The sequence below is a fragment of the Uloborus diversus genome, chromosome 5 (genome assembly GCF_026930045.1).
Source record: "Uloborus diversus isolate 005 chromosome 5, Udiv.v.3.1, whole genome shotgun sequence".
Classification (NCBI taxonomy): Eukaryota; Metazoa; Arthropoda; class Arachnida; order Araneae; family Uloboridae; genus Uloborus; species Uloborus diversus.
Window position 1 is genome coordinate 20,620,423 of NC_072735.1, and position 23,718 is coordinate 20,644,140.

The following is a 23,718-nucleotide window of genomic DNA, read 5'->3' on the forward strand; positions in this document are numbered from 1 at the left end:
TAAATCTCTGACAATCTTATCAATTTATTTCTGTTAGATTTTTTTTTTTTTGCCATCGGCCAACGGCATCGGCCATCGGCAATCGGTCATTTGGAGGAAAACAATCGGCCATCTTTGAACAATCGGCCAACAATCGGCATCGGCCCATCGGCCAAAAAATGCCATCGGTCGAGCCCTAGTGTGTTGAACACTACATTAGTCCAAGTTCTGAGCGAAATTTCTCAAATAGAGGTTTTGCTAGAGGCTTTGTAAAGGCATCTGCAACCATTTCTTGGCTTGGTAGATATATGACCCTTAACACTCCTTTTTCTTGAAGGTCTCTCAACAGATGATATTTCACGTCTATTGCTTTTGTCCTACAGTTGTTTCTATCTGTCTGTGATAATTTTATACAGGAAATGATGTCTTCAAATAATGTGATGGGCAGTTTCTGAGAAAGTCCCAGATCATCAGTGAGTTTGATCAGCCATTGTAACTCTTGAGCTGCGTTTGCTGCTGATATATATTCTGCTTCTGTTGATGACATAGCAACGCAATTTTGCCTTTTGGAATTCCATGCGATGCAATTTTTTCCGATTTTGAAGACATTTCCCTCTGTCGACTTTCTTGTTGTCAAATCATTTCCCCAATCTGCATCTGCATATGCAGTCAGAATTGGTTCATCTTTGCTAATTGTTAGCTTTATATATTTTGTTGTTTTCAGGTATCGGATGACTCGTTGTACTGCATTCCAATTTCGTTGTCTTGGTTTTTCGTTTCTTCTACTTAGCAAGTTTACTGCTAGTGATATATCGGGTCTTGTTACACTTGATATGTATAGTAGGGCTTCGATTGCTTGTCTATATTCTGTATTATCTGGTAGTAAGTCATCTTCTCCTTCTAACTTTAAGTATCCAGTTTCCATTGGTGTATAAGTTGGTTTTGAATCACTTAAGTTAAATTTCTCAATTATTTCTTCTATTTTGTTCATTTGGCTTAGACAATAGCTTCCATCTTCTTTCTTTTCAACATTTATTCCTAGATAGTAGTTTGCTTCTCCTAGGTCTTTTACTTCGAAATGTTTTCTCAGCATGTTAATTATCCAATTCATGTTTTCTTCTTTTTCTTTCTTTCCGGCAATTAGGATATCATCTACATAAAGTATTATGTACAACTGTTTGTTTTTGTGAATAAATAAGCAGGGATTGCATTTACTTTGTTCAAAAGAGTATTTCAGTAATACTTCTCCAATCTTTTCATTCCATGCTTTTGCTGCTTGCTTTAATCCATATATGGCTTTCTTTAGTTTACACACTTTATCCTTTTGTTTCGGATCTACATATCCTTCTGGTTGTTTCATGTAGATATCTTCTTTTAAGTCTCCATATAGGAATGCTGTTTTGATATCAATATGCTTTATCTTCAGACCTTTGTATGCTGCTAATGAGAAAAATGCTCTAATTGTTGTATATTTTACAACTGGCGCGAATGTCAGTTCAAAATCTTCACCAAATTTTTGGCTATATCCTAATGCAATTAACCTAGATTTCCATCGTTCTATTTCACCCTTGGAGTTTAATTTTGTTTTGAAAGTCCATTTACATCCAATTGCTCTCTTCCCAACTGGCAAATCGACTAACTCCCATGTGTTGTTTTCATACAAAGATTTCATTTCTTCTTTTGTGGCTTGGATCCATTTTTCTCTTTGCTTTTCTGGCAAGTCTTGAACTTCTTTCCAACTCTTTGGTGCATAATTGATATCAGTATTGGAGTAATAGCATAATCTTTCTGGTGGTATGCCTTTTGTGCTTCTTTCGGATCTTCGTAGAGGTGTCATTGAAGAGTCTTCTTCAATAGTTTCATCTTCCACATCAGTTTCTGTATTTTCTTCTTCCAGATCATTTTCTGTACTCTCTTCTTCTTTCCTTGCAGAAATAACTGGTGTTTCTACCTCATCTCGATTATCTTCAACAAATCTGACAGTTCTTGATATTATTACCTTCTGGTCCGAAGTTAATATTCTGTATCCTTTGCTTCGATTATCATATCCAATGAAAATTCCTTCTACAGATGTTTTATCTAATTTTCTTCGTTTAGATTTGTTGACATAAGCATAGGCTTTTGATCCAAATGTTCTTATGTTTGATAGATCGGGTTTTCTTCCGGTCCATAGCTCGTACGGTGTCTTTTTGTTAGCTTTGGTTGGCAACCTGTTTTGTAGGTAGTTGGCTGTTAAGACTGCTTCACCCCAAAAACGATTTGGTAATTTGGCTTCTGAAAGAAGACATCTTGTCATTTCTGTCAAAGATCTGTTCTTCCTTTCACTGACCCCATTTGACTGATGACAGTACGGTACTGTTAATTGGTGTTCTATTCCTTGTTCTTTAAGAAATTCTTCACATTCTTTTCCTGTGTACTCTCCGCCATTGTCAGTTCTTAAAATCTTCATCGTTTTCCCAAATTTATTCTTTGTTACTGCAATGTATTCCTTCAGTTTAGATAAGACTTCACTCTTTCTTGTAAGAAGGTAAATCATTGTAAAGCGGGAGAAATCGTCAATAAAAGTGAGGAAATAAAGTTTTCCACCAACGCTTGCATCTTGAAGTGGTCCGCATAAGTCAGAGTGGACGAGGGTCATTAACTCTTTTTCTCTGTGTTTAGATTCTTTAGGATATGGGAACTCACTAAGTTTATTTTCTATGCAAGTACGGCAGTCCTTGATCTGTTCACAACTATCAATTTGAATTCCATCGGCCAAATTTTCTTTCACCAACTGTTTTATTGCTTGGGTGTTTCTATGTCCTAACCTTTTATGCCATAGAGTTATACAATTATTATTCTGACAGTTTGATACGTAGTTTACTTTAATATCTTCGTTAAAAATCACTTCGTACAGACTATTATTTAAAGAAATTGCTTCTAAGTAAATAATGCCATTTTTTCTAACATAAGATTTTTTTCTTTCGAAATGCACTAGAAATCCTTTTTCTGTCATACATTTAACTGATAATAAATTACTTTCAAGTTCAGGAATAAAATATACATTCTTCAAGGTTATGTCAAATACTCCGCTTTCTGTTTTCGTTGTAATTTTAACTTCGCCTATTCCTTGCGAGTGTAGGATTCTCCCATCAGCGATTATAACTTTAACAGGATCATCATTAATTACGAGTGATGAAAACAGTTCCTTTTCTTTAATTAGATGCGATGTGCATCCGAATCAATGTAAAATGGGTATTTAGCGGTGTTTAGATTGAAGATAGACAAATCTCGGTGTTAATTGCTGGGATTTTTTCCGAGCGTGCGATGTAGCTACTACTTCCTTGTCCGTCTAATTTATTGGTTTCTTTTTCATAATGAGTGGGCGTTGAGACGGGATTTTGCGGATTACTCATCTCAGTTGAATGCAATTGATCTTTATTTTTTACTTTCATGCAAACTGAAGATCTTTCGTTATTGCGTTTTACTTTCGATTCTTCTTGTGAAAATTTATTTTTGCGATTGAGATTATTTTTATTTTTAAGATGATAACATGTATCTCTTGTATGATTATTTTTCTTGCAATAAGTGCAGAATTTTCCGACATTATTCGGCTTCTTATTCATCAATGACATGTTAGATTTGAATGCTTGCGTAAAACTATTCTCTGACACATCTTGTTCCTTTCTTCTATTATATTCATCGATTAATTTGTTTTTTATCAACTCGGAAGTTAGCTCTGTTTCCGGTCTTGCTTCTAAAGCGGTTATTAAATTATCGTACGATTTTGGGACAGATACCAATAGTAAAGCGGCTATTTCATCATCTTTTATGTCTTTTCCTACTGCTTTAAGTTTATCAATTAATTCGAGAATTTCGGCCACATGTTTATTCATGTCTCCTCCCTCGCACATCTTTGTCGCATATAACTTTCGCAACAAGAATAGCTTATTTGATAAATTGACTCTTTCATGAATAGATTTTAATTTTTGCCAAGTATTTCTTGCGGTGGTTTCATATTTAATGTGAATTACTTGAGAATCTTCAATAAAAAGATTTATTAGTGCTCGCGCCTGGCGGTCTCTTTTTAAGTACTTGTTATCTGGTGATGTGGGTGGTTCATCTTCTACTAAATCAATTAAATCTTCCTTAATCAATATCATTTCCATTCTAAACTTCCATATGGAGTAATTGGAATTATTTAGCTTAGTGATTTGAGGGTTGTTATCTTTTAGCAGAGACATTTTATAGATAATTCAACTAGATGCAAAACAATATATGAATATAACTTATTTTTATCTAAATAGTTAATGCTGCATTTATTTATAGACTTTCAGTCTCATAATCTATTAGAATTAAATAAACATAAAATGTCTATCAACTCGTTCTTAGAGAGCCATCTAAATCAATGCAGTTAAGGAAGCATGCAGCTTACCTTATCATATGTTCTTCATCTGTTTTGTATATCTATAGTCCAAATTATATGTTGGAGGAATCTTCCGCTAAATAAGACTGATATCCATAGATGTATATTCACGAACACATTAAAACCATAACTTCTTCTGAACTAAGAAACACAAATTTAATATATGTATTACAGCGCTACATGTTTACAGTATAAGCAGTAAGAGAGAAGTGAGTAGAGTTCTAACAAGGAATTAAAGTTCCTGGTTTGCTATTCGGCGACAGCGCCGCCGTCTAGTGGAGGAAGTGGGCAACATACACAGTTTCTAACACAAACAATTGTACAAATTACTTTGCACCAGTCTAAACAGAAAGTCACTTGTTATGTTTTTACTTTAAAGGTTTCATTGTCATTTAAATTGTGTGTTAAATTCCTTTTTTTTTCAGATCAATTCTAGTTAATTATGAAAATTAACTTCATTAAAGATAATGGAATTTACTTATTGAAGTTTTTAAAATAATATTTTACATGTACACAACTTTTCTGTATAAAAAAACAAGCTCTAAAATTGAAAGATTGATGCTCGATTGAAGTTCGAAAAATTCCTTATCTCTTCACTGTAAATTTTTAACCTTATTTAATTATTTATACTTTTTGTGCATGTGTGTTTTTATGTTGTTTTTATAACTTATTCCATAGATTTTAAATATTTTGAAAGAATGCCCTGTTTTGCCTGCATTTCAAGTGGATTGTATCAAAAACAAGTTGAAGAATTGGATAAAGCAGAACTTTGAACAGTTTATTATGTAAGATTTAAATTTTTTTTTAAAAAACCCGCTATATTATTTACATTGGTTACCTCAAATTGTAAAATATAAGTTTATAATGATTTTTTTTAACATATCCGTTGACTAAAAACAAAATTTATTTAGTTCTTGTTTAATTACATTTGATTTAAATGAAGTTTATTAATTCTTATTAATTTAAAATTGCTTCTTCAAAAATGTATGATGATTTTTTCATAAATATTCATTTTGTGAATTGAACTAGTAATAAAGTTTAATACATGTAATGTATTCATCAGATTCAAATTTAATTAATAATTATAATTTTTTAGCACTGACTTGGTGTGAAGAAAGCTTACAGCTATGATTTTCTAATGTGCGATAAAACCAAAGAATTTTTCATTTACAAATGTCAGAAAATAAAATTGTTGTCAATGACATTAAAAAAAAAAAGAAAAAAAAAATTACCAAAAAAAAAAAAAAAAAATACAATGGCTGTGTCTACTAAATTCAGCTCTCAGTAAACATAGTGGACACAGTAAAGGATAAAACAAAACCTGAGTGGTATATATATATATCAAGTAATTTGTTACTGAGAGTGACAGTGTTCGCCGATATATATCAGTCGATATACATCATCATAAACACATAAACATCGTGATACACATCAGATATTTATTTTTATCGTAAAATTTTGATATTTTCGATATTTATTTTTACAACTACGGTATTTTCAATATAAAAATTACATTAGTCATAGTAATATTGTTCATTTATTATTAAAAATAACCAAAAAGTTATGAACTATATTTTATGATGTATTAGTACATCATTAATGCAGCAAAGTAATATAATATTCCTTTTTTATTTTATATTTATAAAATTATTAGTAAAGTAACAATTTTAATTCATATTAAAAGTGCCTAATTAAATATTAAACGTTGGTCAGAAAAAAAGATGATGTCTTATATGACTGTGCACTAACTAATGCATATTTTTTATTCCTAAATGATATAACAATGAAAGTAGCTAACAGAAGAAAAATGAGTAAATCCGCCCCGGGTGTCACCCAGAGTGGAATTGCAAGTTTCTAGAAAAAAATGAAGCTAAAATGCTTTTTTAAGACTAAAAATTTGAAAATTTTTAGGTGGGAACCCTCCAGACCCCCCTTTTCTCCACTTCACATCATGGAGTTTACAATATACTCCGGATTAGGTTCATATTTACAGTACTCAAACTGAAAATTAATGCATTTCATGCTTACATTAGAATAATAAAACCCTATTTTTTTGCGTTTGTGTGTGTGTGTGGGGGGGACCTTAAATTATTGCCCTGGGTGTCATCTATGCTAGGTATGCCACTACTGTTACTCATATGAATGATTTTTTTACTTGATAGGTTGAATAACTGCTTTGCAACTAAGGCTGTGTTTCTTGAAATTTTACTACATTCAATGTCCCTGGATATTTATGTTGGTAAGTATTTAGTCATTCTAAGTGCATTTTATTCTTGCTTTGTTATTTATTTAACAAAGTATTTGGATTGCTAAATCTGCAGTTGAAGTGATTTGGATGGGAAATTATTGTTCATTAAGTGGTGCCGTACAAAATCTCAAATTCGAAGGTAGTTCGCTATCTTGTGGAGTTTCTTTTTTTGAATGACTTATTACTTATTTGAACTTTTACACTATTGTAGTCTGTTAGGGTTGTTAAATATTTTTTGATCAATCAATATTAATTCTGTTGTAACAACATTAGTTAAATTGTTATTCTTGTCATGCTCAGTCAGGGGCTGAGAGGTGGGGAATCTAAAAACAATTCTGGTAAGGAAGAAAATATTTAATTACATAAGTTTTTACAAGCAATATAATAGTACTGTAACAAAATATTTTTTTTTGTTGGTACTGCAGCTTTATCTGAACTTTAGACTAAAGGTTACTGGTCGGGATACAGACTACCATTTTAAGGGGGCCATGCTGAGGAATTCACCCCCTCCCCCTTTCTCCCCTACAGTTTCAGGTGCAAAAAATTTCTGAAACTGCTTGTTTATCAATAAAAAGTACCAAATCAGCCATGAATAATAGGGCAAAAACATTACTATTTAATTTTATAAGCAAGGAATGTAAGTAGTAATTCAAATGCATATTTTAAAAATTTCAATGAAGTAAAAATATTTTTGCAATTGCTTACATTTTATTCATAAATTTTTTGAACACATCAACAATTTAAGAGGGGGGGGGGAGAGAGAGATGGGGTGACCCGCCTCCTGTATCTGCTCCTGACAAGTTATACCTACAAGAATTTCATCTGTCTTGTTTTTAAAACAGACCAGAGGTTCATTTATATATTTTTTTGTCTAAAAACCTGAAATATGAATTTTCAGTTGAAAAGAAAATATTGTGATTGAAAAAAATAAAAAGGTAGTTTTTCTGGTTTGGTTTTTTAGACCTGGATGTCACCTTGCAGCTGTTAAACTCCATTTTGGAAGATGCATCAAGAATAACTCAGGATCCAGACAAAGATCATTACTTGTTTCATGGAGTTGTTTTTTCCTTGCTGAGCTTGTTGAATTATGAAACTCTACAAATAAAGTCAGAAGCTTATTTTTCTTTCAATGAACTAGTTTTGAAATTTCTTAGCAACAACCATAAAATAGTACAAAGCACAACCTTAGAGTTTTTAAAACTGCTTTTTGAAAACGGTCTTGAGAGCCATCTGTGCTCTGAAGAGAAATCTGTAGATCCAGTTTATTTGAAAAATGTGGAAGACATACTTTTAAATGTACTGAAGAGAATTGAATCACCTGCTGCAGTTTATAAGAGAAATTCACTGCTAGTTACAGAGGTTCTGACACTCTTGAAAACAGAGAAAATTGGTTCATCTTGTTTTTCCAAAGTAAGTTGGTTTTCTTATTTAACTTCTAAATAGAACAATTGTATTCCTTTCTTGTTTTGAAAAAAAAAAGAAAAAGAAAAAAAGTAGAGATTAAATTAAATAACTTGCCAAAAATCAAGTGAATACTTCTTTTAAATAACTATGCAAAATGTTCTGAAAAATCACTGCTGCTCATAATGACATACATTTATGGAAATGATTTAATGCTAACAAAGAGTTTGTTTTTTTTTTCAATTATGAATAGCTAGATTTAAGAAATAACTTCATTATTTGCAAACAATTTAATCATTTTTAAGACGAACTACTCTTTTAATACTTGTTCATTATCTGCAAAATTAGATACCCTCCTACCCTCTAATGACTGATGGATGGCGTTTGAAAATTGTTTCATCATCAAAGGACGAAAAATAAAACAAAGTTGAAATGGGACATAAAATGATATTATTCCCAGATGCTTTATAGTTAGCATTTTCCACATTTTCTTTGACAGTCAAGCTTCTTTTTAAATTGTCCATGTTAATTTGTTATAAAAGTACTTAACACATTGTGGACAGGCCACGTAAATCCTCGTGATTTTCTCATTTTGTCAAATGACCTTTTTTAATAATCACCAGGTTTTGTACCATTGGTAGCGCTCACTCACTCTCTTATATTTTTTCATGACTAAATGCTCATATCCTCAGGCCTGAATTACATCTGAATATTTTCACTTATGTTTCCTCATAGGACACCCATTCTTACTTTGTTTTTCCATAATGAGTTGAAAAAAAATGTATTTTAAGATTTGTTGTTGGCATAAAAGCTTAATTTTTGTTTTTGTTCAAAATTTTTTTTCTCTTAAAACGATTTTGTTAGTAGACCAAGCGAGAATTATGGGTATAGGTTATAGGATCATACCCCCCTCCAACCTTACAGTACCAGAGTTTGTTAACATTGTATTTTGTGGACTTCAATTTCAAAAAATTACTGAGGGAGAACCCCAGATGGCTTGTCTATGCCTTTTTGACCCGACATTCCACTTATGCACCCCTTTCTGATTCATGTACAGAGGTGTGAAAATTATTAGAATAGTTATGACTTTTTTCAGTTTTCTTGAATAATTTGGTATACTCTTGCAATAATTCATGAATGATAGTTTGTTTTGATGTTCCTATTAATTTTTCACTTCCTTAGAGTAGTTTTGGGGACATTACTTTGTTAAATATTGGCATTAAAAAAAAAAGAAAAAGAAAAATATTTGATCCAAAGTAATGAAACTGTTTTCATTGCATAAATAATATTTTTGATTAACAACCAAATTTAAAATAAAATTTTAAAAGTCTTATTGCTGTGCTAGTGTTTTATTTTCTTTCCTTGGGTTGGCAACAATATTATTTTATTCTTAAAGCAATTCTTTTTTCAGCTTTAATTAGTTTATAATTGGTAGCTTTATTTTTCTTTTGTCAAAGGATTCTTTTGTGATCATGAGTGAAGCAAGTGATATTTTTCCCAGAAAATTAGCGGCAATAAAGGATTTTATCCCAGAAAATCACTTCACACAACAAAAAATCAGTAAAAAACTAAAAATTTTGCAAGCAGTACAAAAAGTGTAGTACAAAAAGATATTTTGACTTCAAATGTGAATACATATATTCCAGTGTAAGGAAAGGGAGTAGGAAAAGTATATTTACTGCAAGGACTGATGGAAATTAATTCAGATTGCTAAAGCTAACAAAAACACAACTGATTATGAACTAAAAGTCTCTTTCAAACGTTTGGAATACAGACGTGCGATTTATCTACCCGTAGCAAGCTCATCTCAGTTGATATCTATGCTCGTTGTCCTTGAAAAAGGGATACAATCACATTTTATTATGAAAAAAAGCCTTGCTTAGTCAAAACTTGTGCATGAACATTTTGTAAGTAGTTGGAACAAAGTGAGAAATAATAATTTTCCTTTAAATATTTATTTGAGTTCAAATTAGTCATTCCTTTTTCTGAAATCATATTAGTTGCATACTGACGAAAGATTCAGAACTGTTTTTAAATGTAGCTAAAACTTTCTTTATGAGAACATTTCTTAATGAATTACATACGTTAAGGTATTTTTTACCTGTTAGGTATAGTTTCTGATGAATCAAAAGAATACAGTCAGTATGTCTGTCGAAGTACCAGTAAAGTATTTTCCCCGAATTGCATAGCGCAAACTGTTAAACATCCTACCCAAGTCATGAAATGGAGGGCAATTTCCACTCAGGGGGCTGGAAGTTTATACATTGTAAAGGGCATGATGACTCAGTATCAGCAGGAAAACGTACTTAAGTAAAGGTTCCACAATTAAAAGATTGGTTTCCAAACAGGAGGCTTCATATTCATGCTTGATGGAGCTTTCTGTGTCGTAAAAGTTTTTAATGAAAAAAATATATAAACACTTCCATGGCATGGAAACAGTCCAGGTATGAGCCCAGTAGAGAATATTTTAACTGTCGTAAAGAATAAGTTAAGGAAATAGAACTTTACAAAAAAGAATTTTCTGATAGGAGGACTCAACCAAATTAGGCACCATAACCAGAAAATGCAAATTAATTGCCGAAAACTAATAAAAAAATCTGCCAAGACGTATCGACTCTTTAGTAAAAAACAAGGAAATGCACTCTCAATATTAAATGTATCATTTTTTTAAAAATAAAGTACTATTTCTTTAATATAACAAGATTTCTCTATAAATTTCACAAATACTCTAATAATTTTTCACACCTCTGTACTCATATTTCAATACCTTCAAATCAAGAAATTGGATACCTTATACTAAAGTAGCTCTTTAAACTTCTCAAACTCATGTACATATAAGCAAAACATTTCCACATAAGCAATATGTTAAGCTTGTAATTAAGGCTCTTTAAATATCTTAACTTATTTAGTGGTAATTATAATGAATAAAATACTTATAATTTCATACTAATATGCACTAGGATGGTTCAAAAATACATGTAAAAAAAGTTTCTCCTAGATAATGGGACTCTTCTTAATATTTTTAGATTTGTGGATAGTAATATACTGGAAGAATTTTAGCTTTCTATTTCAACTTCCCCTCCCCCAAATTTCATTAGTATAGTGAGGGGTGTTAAAAAAATACATTGAACGGAAAAAACAGTGCTACATATTACAATATATATGCATTTACATTGCAATAAAATAATTATTTACAAACAAAAAAAAAACCGGGGAAACTAAATGTTTCTAAATTTGGGGCATTTTTTATGCTATGGCTAATGTTAAATTAAGGGGTCATTGAGCACCCTCTTAAAATTTGAGAAAGAAGCTAGAACTTTTACAGCTTAAAATCTATTAGTAAGTCTAAAAAAAAAAAATAGAGAGTGTCCTGGACTCTAGCTGAAAAAAAGTTTTTTTGAACCACCCTAATGTGCACATTGTTTTCTTAATTGCATTTTGATTTAGGTTTTTACTATGTTTCTTTGAACAAAATTTTCTTTAAATTTTTATTGAAAGGCATATGAAGTTTTGTGTTTGATGCCTGATGCAATGGTTGTGGAATGGGAGTTTATTGACTCAACGTATAACTTTGATATGCTGAAAGTAAGTTACCATTTCCAGAAATTATTTTTTGGTGTTGTATTATTTTTTTATAAATATTACCCTTTCTGCTATTTCTTTTAGAAAATGGAATTCGTTTTGAGGCAACTGGAACAATGTAATAGGTAGCTACAGTTTTGGTTTTTTGATTGAACTTTCTATAAGTTTTCTTTCCATGTAAATTATTGTGAATTATTGCTTGTTTTTACTTGGTTATACAGTCGACGCTCATTATAACGACCACACATTATAAAGACCGTCCCATTATAACGACCAGTGGTAAAAGTCCCAACTTTGTTCCTATCAACTCTACGTTAATTTGCCTTCGTTATGACAACCGTTCTGTATCGTCTAATCAAATACAGCGACCGAATTCAGCGGACGTTATTTCTAGTGTTCTTCCCAATAAAACAAATTTGTAGCTTGAAATGGCCTTGATTATTGTTTACGGACATCTGCCTGAAGTTTTCAATGTCAAATCCAACTTTGAGAGGGGGTGCAGGGGGGATTACCCTTCACCGCAGCTAGCACAAAAAAAATAATGGGGGGAAAAATCGAGAAATTTCCAGGTTCCTAAGAAAAGGGAGTTTACAGATGTGTTGCTAGTTTGGTATTTGAATCTAGTGGTTTTTAAGATTTGGGGGTTCTCGAGGGACTTTTAAATGTTTCTTTGAAAAGCAAGAAAAAGACAATTTATCACCTATATCTGAAACAGAAAATAATGTTTTGCAAAAATCACGTCTGCTAAAACGGCAAACATCTGTTTCTAGTTTTAGAAAATGTAGTGCTGTAGTGGTAGCAGTAGTAGTAGCAGATTTGTAAGTGTGTAACATTTTCCTCCCTATATCTTCTACCCGAAAATTTCTTTAATGTTCTGTCATAGTATTTTGCACACGATTTTTCTAAAAATTCCTATGATAAAAATAATTTGAGCATTTAACTGGAATGTTTGAAAAAGTACCGTTTTTTTTTTTTTTTTCGGAACAACAGGGCGTGAATGATGACTGTATATATATTTTTAAATTATACCTCTTATAATGACCACTCGTTATAAAGACCTTTTTCTCTGGAACCGAGATGGTCGTTATATCAAGCGTCGACTGTAGTTTTAAAGATATGTAATTGAACTAATGCAAAATCTGTTTTATTTTCTGAAGAATAATTTTTTTTTATTATTTAGAGAGGATATTTGCTGCTCATTATTGCTGTTTTCTTCTCAGATAGCAGTCAAAATTTATTATTCTTTAAAATCTTTCGAACAAAAGGTATGTTCATTTTTCTTACTGAAGTGTACCATGAAAATTTCAGGGTACTACTGAAGCACAATAAACAAATATTTTATTTTTGTTTTAAGTTTAACTGTCAATAAATACAAAATTTTTGTTTTATTTTTTATGCTTTTAGGGCTCTAATTGTTGCATGAATGACAAAGAGGACAGTTTAAAAGTTTTTGGAAAATGGCTTCAAATAGTCGAAGAATATTCACAACCAGAAAGCAGTTATTTGCAAAGAAGAACAGTTGTTACAATTCTAAAACAAATATCAGAAGCATTTGTGTTTAACAATGTTGTTATCATAGGTATTTTTTATTATTGCTATCATTTTCTTTTCTCTTCACAATTTCTTTGCATTTTTGAAAGTTATGAATACTGTGGATAAATTATATTATTAGAATGTTTAAATACATAGATTATGGCAACCAAAACTGCATTTCTTTACATGCATTACTGCATTCAAAACTTTTAGTTTTAAATATATTTCAGAAAATGTATCAAATGACTTGCATATTATGTATTTTTCCGAAACAGTGTTAGTTAGTGTAAGCTAATTCTTGAAATATTTGTTTTAATGAACTGATAGCCAGTGTGCTGATTAGTTTCTCATTGAGAAGATTACTTTGTTTCAGCATACACTGTAAGTATTGTTGTTCATTACATACTTTTGTATAGTAAATGGTCTATTCTATTAGCTGAAACAAACACTAAAAGAAATCATTCAAAATTCTTTTTTGTCTCACGGATCGCTAGGGCGAGGAAAAGACCATTAAAGGAGCACTGAGTTAATATAAAGAGATGCTACTACACCCAGGTGAAACAGATAAGTTAAATCTTGTGCATTTTGATGTACAACTAACTTTTTAAAAAAATGTTGAATTTTGGAAAAAGGATTTTTTTTTTATTTTTAAATTATAACACTACCATCTTATGTAGATGTTCTGGTGCTTCTGCACTGAGTTTAGAGGTTCCAAAAATTTCTATATTTATTACAACTTTGTAGCTCGCTGTATGAATAATTACTAACTTTAAAAAAAAAAAAAAAAAAGCAAATAACTAAACAGAATGCAAAAGTATCCTTGAAAACATTTCTTAGAACAGACAAATTTGAAAAAATATAACTAGTCACACTTAATCATACAAAAAAACTTTTTTTTTTAAATTATGGGAGGGAAAGGGGTACTAAAAATAACTACATTGTCTCTGGGACTTGTCCTTGACTGAGTCGCATCAATCAAAATGTGAAGTAATCGCAACATGCGTTAGAGCCAAAATTATTTCTGACCTCATTCAATGTTGCAAGGTTAAAAAGTCATTCAAAATAAATAAATACTCAAAGAAATCTAATTTGAAACCATGAAAAGTTCTTCACAGAAGAAAATCAAATCGATTTGATTGATCAATTGAGTATCAACTAAATTTTTGGTAAGCAAATTTAAAGGTCTTACGAACATCTTCAGCTATTAAAATGTCAGTAATCCAACGTTATTAAGCACAAAACTTGCAAATGATTGCAGACACGTGTTTCGGTGTTACAAGGAACACCTTTTTCAATGCAAAGAAGTGTGAGCTTTTGGATGAAAAGTCATCCGAGAAAAGCAACACGGTGGAACAGGAGGTAGTATAAATATCAAAAAATAGAAATTAAACAAAACAAAAAAGATAAAATGACACATGGAGACAAAATTTATTATATAATTCCATCAGGAAAAAACCGTTAAGTAATAAATTTTAAAAGAAAACCCATAAACAATGCAAAAAGTCCAAAAATGAAACCACTCTGAATAAATTAGCAATAAATTTACCAGCGGGAAAAACTATGTATGGAAGCAATGTATCAAATGGAGAAATGCAGAAAAAACAGAGTGAAGGATAAACATATTGGAATTAGTTAATCACAAAACGAAATAAGAAAGCAAAAAATGAAAAAATAAAAGTAAGAAATGTACGACGTTTACATAAAAATAATAGAAAATCTAAACCAATTTTAACAAAGGAGTCCACACAGAAGAAAAATAGGGAATTGCAGTAAGATCGTTAACTAAATTAGAACGGTTCCTCAGGATGTGAAAAGATTCCCAAAAATCAAGATCCAACGAATTGGGGCATTTTTGGATAATTTGATAAGAGTTAAAATCAAAAGAGTGATTCGATTCCCAACAGTGTTGAGCAATACTGGATTTATTCAGCTGTTGTTTTCTCACATAGCTTTGATGTTCTTTTAACCGAAATTTCAAAGAACGGCGGGTCTGTCCGATGTATCCGAGTCCGCAATTGCAAACAATTTTATAGATCCCACAGCAATTAAGAGGGTGAATAGAATCTTTAAGAGAAGAGAAAGAAAGTTTATTAATAGGAGAAAATACCACTTGGAATTGGAATCGCTTCAGAATCTTAGCAACCTGAAAACTGATACCAGGGAAGAAAGGCAGAACAACTAAATTCTTAGTGTTAAAAGTTCTATTAAGAACAACATTTTGAGATTTTTTGCAAAGTTTTTTATAAATGGAATCAACTAAGGTGGGCGGATAGTCTCTATCAACAGCCACAGCTCTTATATAGTTATTCCATTTATAAAAAACTTTGCAAAAAATCTCAAAATGTTGTTCTTAATAGAACTTTTAACACTAAGAATTTAGTTGTTCTGCCTTTCTTCCCTGGTATCAGTTTTCAGGTTGCTAAGATTCTGAAGCGATTCCAATTCCAAGTGGTATTTTCTCCTATTAATAAACTTTCTTTCTCTTCTCTTAAAGATTCTATTCACCCTCTTAATTGCTGTGGGATCTATAAAATTGTTTGCAATTGCGGACTCGGATACATCGGACAGACCCGCCGTTCTTTGAAATTTCGGTTAAAAGAACATCAAAGCTATGTGAGAAAACAACAGCTGAATAAATCCAGTATTGCTCAACACTGTTGGGAATCGAATCACTCTTTTGATTTTAACTCTTATCAAATTATCCAAAAATGCCCCAATTCGTTGGATCTTGATTTTTGGGAATCTTTTCACATCCTGAGGAACCGTTCTAATTTAGTTAACGATCTTACTGCAATTCCCTATTTTTCTTCTGTGTGGACTCCTTTGTTAAAATTGGTTTAGATTTTCTATTATTTTTATGTAAACGTCGTACATTTCTTACTTTTATTTTTTCATTTTTTGCTTTCTTATTTCGTTTTGTGATTAACTAATTCCAATATGTTTATCCTTCACTCTGTTTTTTCTGCATTTCTCCATTTGATACATTGCTTCCATACATAGTTTTTCCCGCTGGTAAATTTATTGCTAATTTATTCAGAGTGGTTTCATTTTTGGACTTTTTGCATTGTTTATGGGTTTTCTTTTAAAATTTATTACTTAACGGTTTTTTCCTGATGGAATTATATAATAAATTTTGTCTCCATGTGTCATTTTATCTTTTTTGTTTTGTTTAATTTCTATTTTTTGATATTTATACTACCTCCTGTTCCACCGTGTTGCTTTTCTCGAATGACTTTTCATCCAAAAGCTCACACTTCTTTGCATTGAAAAAGGTGTTCCTTGTAACACCGAAACACGTGTCTGCAATCATTTGCAAGTTTTGTGCTTAATAACGTTGGATTACTGACATTTTAATTTTTCAGCACAAAGGTATTTATTCTTTATCTTCAGCTATATCGTCGCCTCAGAGCAACAGTAAGATATCCAAATACCAGGAATAACAGTAAGATATCCTTCTGTTGCTCTGAGGCAATGATATGCTGCAGTGATCTCATAAAAGCTTGTCAATTGTTTTAAGTAATTATGTAATTATTAATGATTATAATAAAGCATTTTCCGCAATAAAAATAATCTTAAATAGTAATTAACAACAGAGAAAAGAACATTGTTGTCCAAATATTTAGTTTTAAGTACTCTTTTACAACTACAAAATCGCCCATCAAAGTATGACGGGTAAAAACTACTACATTTCAATGAAGCAATTGCCTGTTTGGTGATATTTTGATAGTTGAAATTTTAATCTTAACTCCAGTGGATTAACCCTAAACTCCAGTAGATAGCGTTCACTGTTGATCACTTTTTCGTTTCTTCATTCTCCTAAAATGACAGTTTTGCCAGTGAAACAGTTAAGTCACCGGATCGAGTTCAGCCTTGTCACAATAAAACATTTCCATGGCATGTCAAGCATTACCAAAGATTATTACCAAATTATCATGCTATGGTGCTAGTTTCATTGCTGGTGATGTCAGCTTTACTCGATCAGTGAATTGGCAATAATGTATATGAGGATTTTTTTAAATTGAACTTTTTAATTTGTGGTAAGTTGTAATAAATAAATACATATATCTTACTTTTTTAATGGCAAAGAATGGTTTTGATATTTGTTTTCTGTTATTTTGTTTATATAGGTAGGACGTTATCACTATGGAAAATTTTGCTAAACCTACTTATTGATGATGAACCTGAAATTAAAGTGCTGGCATCAGAAATAGTGATTTTGCTCAAATGTTTCTATGAACCAAGTTAGTTTTTTTTTTCTAAATACAGTCATTTCAAATCTGTATAGGGTCATTATCACAATAATAATTGAGCTTATGAGTTCAAAAAAATTAAAGTGGATCAAAACCATTGAAATATTTTATACGAATAGATGTATGCCATGGGCTTTGTGAAAAAATATATGCCCTGAAACGTATTAGCATTATTCAAATAAATTAGTTTTGAAATCTGAAAAATGAGCCGATGAGACACAAGATGATAGATAGAATAAGATATTATCAGAATGAAGTATGTTTTACCTTAAAAAAATTCTACAACATTAAATCAGAAAGTCATAATAATATTGTGTGTAGTAATAATAACAACTGTGACAACTTCAGTTTAATAGAACCATACAATCAGCCTAATTAAGCTGTCTGTTTTCTTTTCATGTTATGAAATAAATAAGTACAACTACCTATCATTTGAAGTAAATATTTGCACTTTTTGTATAAAATACAAAATAAAAAAAGTTTTAAAATCACAAACTCGGAAGTCAAAGTTGCATACGTTTTCGAAGATACAGTGAGCCCTTTTTTTTTCAAAATGAAAAGATGGATAAAAAGCTTGCTCAGAAAAGCTTTTGTAGAATGTCTATTCAATCATTTCATGTTTTGTATTTATTGTGTTTGTCCAGTGCCTGACATGCATGTTGTTTTAAAGTTCACTACTTAGTTTTGTTCTGGATTTAGTGTTTTTCTGCCCATCCCTCATTTTTTTATTGAGTTTGCCTATACTGACAAATCCAGTATCTCTCTCTCTCCCTACCCCCCCCCCTTCATAATCCTGCTTTACTTTTCTTATGATAACATCTTTATTTCAAAATGCAATTATACAGTTAGAAATGCATTGAAATAATTTTCCTGCATCAATTTCATTTTACACTGTATTTATTCATTTCAGATTTGAAACATCTGCCAGTTGCTCCAACTGTAGCATTAGATTTTTTCCTTGAAATTTTTCTCAAAATAAATTGTTCTTATCCTGCTGAGTGCATAAGTGCTTTGATAAATTGGATGCTTATCTGCAATAGTGAAAATTTTGATGATTTGGTAAGTATAGTATGTAGATTTTATCTAGAGTAAGCATTTTTTTTACATTTATTTAAAGTACCACTCAAAAGTTGTAAAAACTTTTTTTTTCTTTTGCGTCAGAGAATGTTTTTGGTTCTAATAATTGTACTAAAATTGGATTTTTAAGATGATTGCTTGGAAATGATTGACTTAGAAATAGCATTATGAATGTAATTTCTGCTAAGTGTTACAAATAAAAAAGTTGTCAACAGTTTCAATTAATTTTCGCACATTTATGTCATTTAAAACTGTTGTTTAAAATATACTTTGCTAGTATGTTCTGTTCATATTAAATGAGCTCTTAGAATGCTGTTCTATCTTTGGTTACGGAAATGTTCATGTTCATTCAACATTTATTTAGTTTTATTCTGCATTGTTTATTGTTTTTATTGTCATTTCACATTAGTTTTCAGTCAAAGAAGGTCTGTAAACTATAAATATTTTTTTTATGTAGCCACATTTGAAGACCAGTTTCTAAAAGGCTCATAATTTTGAACTCCTTTTGTATTATAAGCCTCTCATTTTAAGAATGAAATGCTCTCATATCAATCTCTAGTATGCCATTTTGTTGCTTTTTATTTTGGGGGTTTCAGCAATTATTTGACTGTTCAATATGAAACCTTCTCTTCGTGAGTTAGAAGCACATCAATCTTTCCTTTTTCCTAGTGGGACTGTCTAAAGTTCTTGCTTCACAATTGTGAGCCATGAGTTAGTGCAAAGTCATCTCTGTAAACTTCATTGCATGTTTTCTTTTTCCTTTTTTTTTAAAGACAGAAAAGAAAAGCCTAGAACATGTCTGAATAAAGATCTTTTTCAATATTTTTTTTTCCTTTATAAGTTTGTTTGTGAGGTTGTAATGCATTTTGCCAATCTTAGCTAATCATTGAATTATGGGTACCAAACAATTGCTCTTTGCCACTCTTGTACACTGCCTCTTCTTGTACAATATTAGTTTTGCACAATATTGTACAAACTAATATAGTACAAAGTGTGTGTACACTTCTGCTAGCTTTGTAACCTCTCTACAGTATAAGGGTTGTCCACAAGGTTGTGCAATAAGGCTCAAGTACAGTAGATGGCAAAATAGTGAAAAATTTGCAGACGCTGCCCTTTACCATCCCACGGCAGTATTGCTTTTGACCTGTGTACTGGGTACATGTACCCAGGGCCTGATTTAGAAATTTTAGGACTGTAATCACAACGAACCTGTGGGGCCCCCCTTGACTTGCAGAACCAAAGAACGTGCTCAATCACACATCTTTTTGTCATTGCAGAGGTTCCCACCCCCCTAGAAAGATGGCATACCATCCAAAAAAACTGAAACCCCCATCCCCCCCTCAAAAAAAAAAAAAAAAAAATCCACCATTGCTTTTTTTAGGTTGACCTCATTGACGTTTGCATGACTATAGGCTGCAGTAAACCGAGGGTGTAAATATGGAAAAAATATATATATGAAGAGCTCGGGGCAGGAATGTGATAAGCCACACTTTTGAAAAAATGAGTCTTTTGTTCTAAATGTTTCTTGGATAATTGAAACATGACAATGGATTATGCCATTGTCAGAAAAAAAGTATCTGGTTTTGGTATTGCAGAATATAGAATGTATAACATCTAAAAAAAATACTTGTAGAATTTTTCAAAAGTTGGAAATTGGCCTTCTGGAAAAAACTCATGTGGCATATTACATTCTTGCCAGGAAACCTTCATGAGTTTTGATAATGTCACTGAATATGTTAAAGTCATTTCCTTCCCCAAACGGTTCTCCAATTGCTTGCAAAAAGAGAAAAAGTGCTTTTTTTGGGGAGGCCCAAAAATGTTTTTAAACGTCCCCAAATTATCCTTGGAAAGGAAGTTCCGAAGCTGTTTAATTTCTGAATCAATGTATTTGTACTTTGAAACTTACATAAATGAACAATTGCAAAAGATTCAAACATCTTGAAACATTGTAAATCAACAGAAACAAAATAAATGCCTTAAGCAGTAAAATAATTAAAACAAAAATTTTGGGGTCCCAAAGACATGTACCCTTTTTTTGCATTATTCAAGAATATAGATTAGTTGACAAATGTAAATGGAAGTAAAATTGGTGTTTATATGAAATTCCTTTGTGTAAATTATGGAGCAAGAGATGTAAATATTGCATTATTTACATCTCTTGCAGTCATGAACACAAATAACTTTCCCTTTTCATTGAGCACCCACAGAAAAAATATGCTTTCAAAATCAGTCAAAAGTTACTAGAGCTGAACTCAGCAAAAAGTTTAGCATTGAAACAGCCATCAATTAATTAAATTTTGACATTTCTTCAATTTTTTTGTTATATTTGAAGTATTTTCTAAATGGGGGGGGGGGCAGATGCCCTCCATTGCCCTCCTCTGAATACGCTCAGGCGTGGAATCCCATTTCCATTTGAAAAAGAAGTTTCAAGTTTCTGAGGTTAAGCAATAGTGATGATGACTTGATTGCTGCTGCAGTCGGTCTTAGATCCTCCGTGTTTGCTAATGGTTACTGGGGCACATTAAATATGCTTGTGGTCACAAAGTCCTCCACGTGAATGAATACCTATGGAGGTGATGGATCAGGGATTGCTGTGCTCCTGGTCCAGTTCAAAATAAAAACAGAAGTGTCTCCAGGGTCCCATCTAACAGGTTCAACTATGCATAGTGATAGGTACAGGGAACCCTGGAATGGTTATGCTGTTTAGTGTCAGAAACTGAAAACATTTTTGCACTGAAAATGTTCCCTGTAACCTCAAAACGCATAAATAATTTATGTGCTTTAACAAAGTTTATTTTATAATTTATCGTTCCTGCACAATATCTCACTTTTTATTAAAATAGTGTTTTTTGCTTTTAGGCAGATGAGCGACCATTTGACAAAGGCGAAATGAATGTATTTGCTGAGGATATTGCAGTTACATTTCTCATTTCAAAGCACTTGTCAAACTATTTACAAGAGCAAAAATCAAAATTAAATGAATTTCTCTTTAGTATAAATAAAAATAACTGTGATACGTTAAAACAGAGTCCCAAGTTGAAGACTATGAATGTTGGTGAAGTTATTTATTCATGTCTTATTGGATGCAATGAAATATTTGATGGTATATTAGAGCGTAGGACGTTACTACCATATCTTGATAGATTTTTTGATGAAGAGTTGCTAAAAATCAGGCAAAAGCTTTCTGTGATTATAGTTTTATTGCCTTACTGTAATAAAGAAGAAGAGTTCAAGTCACAAGTGGAATTATTGGTTGAAAAGATTGGAAATTTTAACTATAGGACCGTTTTTGTAAAACACATTTTATCAGAACTCAAGACGTGTTTAGACAAAATGTAAAAAAAAGAAAGTATTTTTTAGCTGATTTTATGCATTTGTTTTTATAAATAAAAATGTCATGAAAGAAATGGGTGTATTTAATTAATAGGTTTTATCTTCTTAGAACTGTATTTCGCAAACTATGGAACAGTGAGAAGGGGCAGAAACAAAGGCTAGTTTTTCTTGTGAAGGAAATTTAACTTGCATTATTTTAATGAACACTTTACTCAAACTAAAAAAATATCAATCTTTATTAGTCAAAGATTTCAGAACTTAAGGGGCGGCCTGTGAATGATATATTTTGGAGTAGGGAGCAATGGAGTAGATAGGTAGGGCCAGGCCCGGATCTACATATCCGCAGACCCCGCGGCAGTGGCGGATACAATGGGAGGGTCATGGGGGTCATGATCCCTCCCCTAAACCATCGACAACAGTATCCGTCCACATTGTGTTCAAACACTTTATGCATAAAATGTGAACAATTACAGTATCTTTTCAATTAATTTATCATTTTTGAAAGTGAATATTTGAAATATTACTTCTCACACATTCATTGCTTATGAAATTAATTTGCAATGTTTGTCCCCCAACTAGGTGCCTTATTCCTGGCCAATTTGGTGCTTTTTACTGCCTCCAATCAGTTTAAGAAATTTTTCGTTCCCAAAACCATAGGTTCGTTCATGGGGGGGGGGGGGGGGGGCGCAGTGGCGGCTCGTGGGAGGGGCCAGAGGGGGTCCGGGCTCCCTTTGGCCTTCACGCCACTTAAAACAATCTTTTTCACTGTTCAACTTCTAGCTCTTTTCTGCATTTGCTTCTAGCGAAAGAGCATTTTGTTCTTTGGAACTTCTAAAAACGTATCTGAGAAACACAATAGGGCAGAAGGGATTTTAATTCAAAAGAAATAATGATGTTAGTGTAAATCTTAACTTCTTAAAAAATAAATCTTTGAATTAAAAATTTTCAATAATTACAACTAATTGGTCAGCCAGTTGCCCCCCCCCCCCCCCCGTCCTATTTCTTCCTTCTTTTTTCAAGTTTGTCTGAAAATAAAAGAGTCTCTCCTTCGAATCCTTCCCTCCCGCCAAAAATATTACGGAACGTCTCAACATTCCTTTCCAGTTCTTCAATTTTGTTGAAAAACAGGAAGATAGATTTTGTTTTAAAAACTAAGTGTGATCATTGTGAATTCCCACCTCCATGAACTTGAGTTTCAGGGATGTAAAGTAATATAAAAAAGAAGTGAACATGTTTTCATGTACTTAATATGTGCAGATTGTAGCAACGAAGAAAAAAAAAAATTCCCTGAAAAATATATCCCTTAGGCTTTTATTGATGGAAAATTCCTCACCTCCGTGACAGACCTTATCAATGGCATTATTTCTGAGGTGAAAATAAATGATGGAGGGGAAATACATCAATATTTGAAATTCTACCAAAATTAAAAGTTGCCAGTATATTCTCAAATTTTTAAATAAAACTTTTTAGTTTGAAGCAACTCTTTCTCCCTAGAGTTTCAATAGAAATGAGTTCAGTGAAAGTGATCAAGTTCAAAGTGAGAAATTCTATTTGTCCTTCTTCATAGCCCCTATCAACTCCATCAACTAAAAATGAATAATATTTTTATTTTCTTTGCGTGAATTCCAAGGCTAAAAAAATCGCTTCTTTTTGAAAGCTAATCAGAACTTTAGTGAAATGGACAAAGGGCAAAAAAAAAAAAAAAAGACTCAAAATAAGAACTTGTATTTTCAGCATTCGAAACTCAAAACATATGCAAACGGAGCTGTTCAAAGAAAGGATTTTAAAATATGCTTTGCTTTGAGTTTTAAGTTCCGTGATACAAACTAAAACTAATTCTGGTGTTGTTTCTAGAGTAGAAACGGTCGCCCTATGGGAAACATTTTGAAAGAAGCATTCCTCACCAAAGT

The 23,718-nt window shown here is 31.8% G+C and overlaps 1 protein-coding gene across 1 annotated transcript in view; it reads left to right on the top strand.

Annotated features, from left to right (window-relative positions):
- LOC129222480 (thyroid adenoma-associated protein homolog) overlaps positions 1-21,827 on the top strand; it is a 61,607-nt gene extending 39,780 nt beyond the window's left edge. Inside the window, exons 22-31 of the mRNA XM_054856994.1 lie at positions 5,063-5,169; positions 6,547-6,623; positions 7,594-8,042; positions 11,532-11,618; positions 11,700-11,740; positions 12,796-12,880; positions 13,020-13,194; positions 17,276-17,389; positions 18,309-18,457; positions 21,335-21,827. Of these exons, the coding sequence (XP_054712969.1) occupies positions 5,063-5,169; positions 6,547-6,623; positions 7,594-8,042; positions 11,532-11,618; positions 11,700-11,740; positions 12,796-12,880; positions 13,020-13,194; positions 17,276-17,389; positions 18,309-18,457; positions 21,335-21,814 (1,764 nt within the window). The 3' untranslated portion in view covers positions 21,815-21,827. The remainder of the gene's footprint in view (positions 1-5,062; positions 5,170-6,546; positions 6,624-7,593; positions 8,043-11,531; positions 11,619-11,699; positions 11,741-12,795; positions 12,881-13,019; positions 13,195-17,275; positions 17,390-18,308; positions 18,458-21,334) is intronic.
- The last annotated feature ends 1,891 nt before the right edge of the window (positions 21,828-23,718 follow it).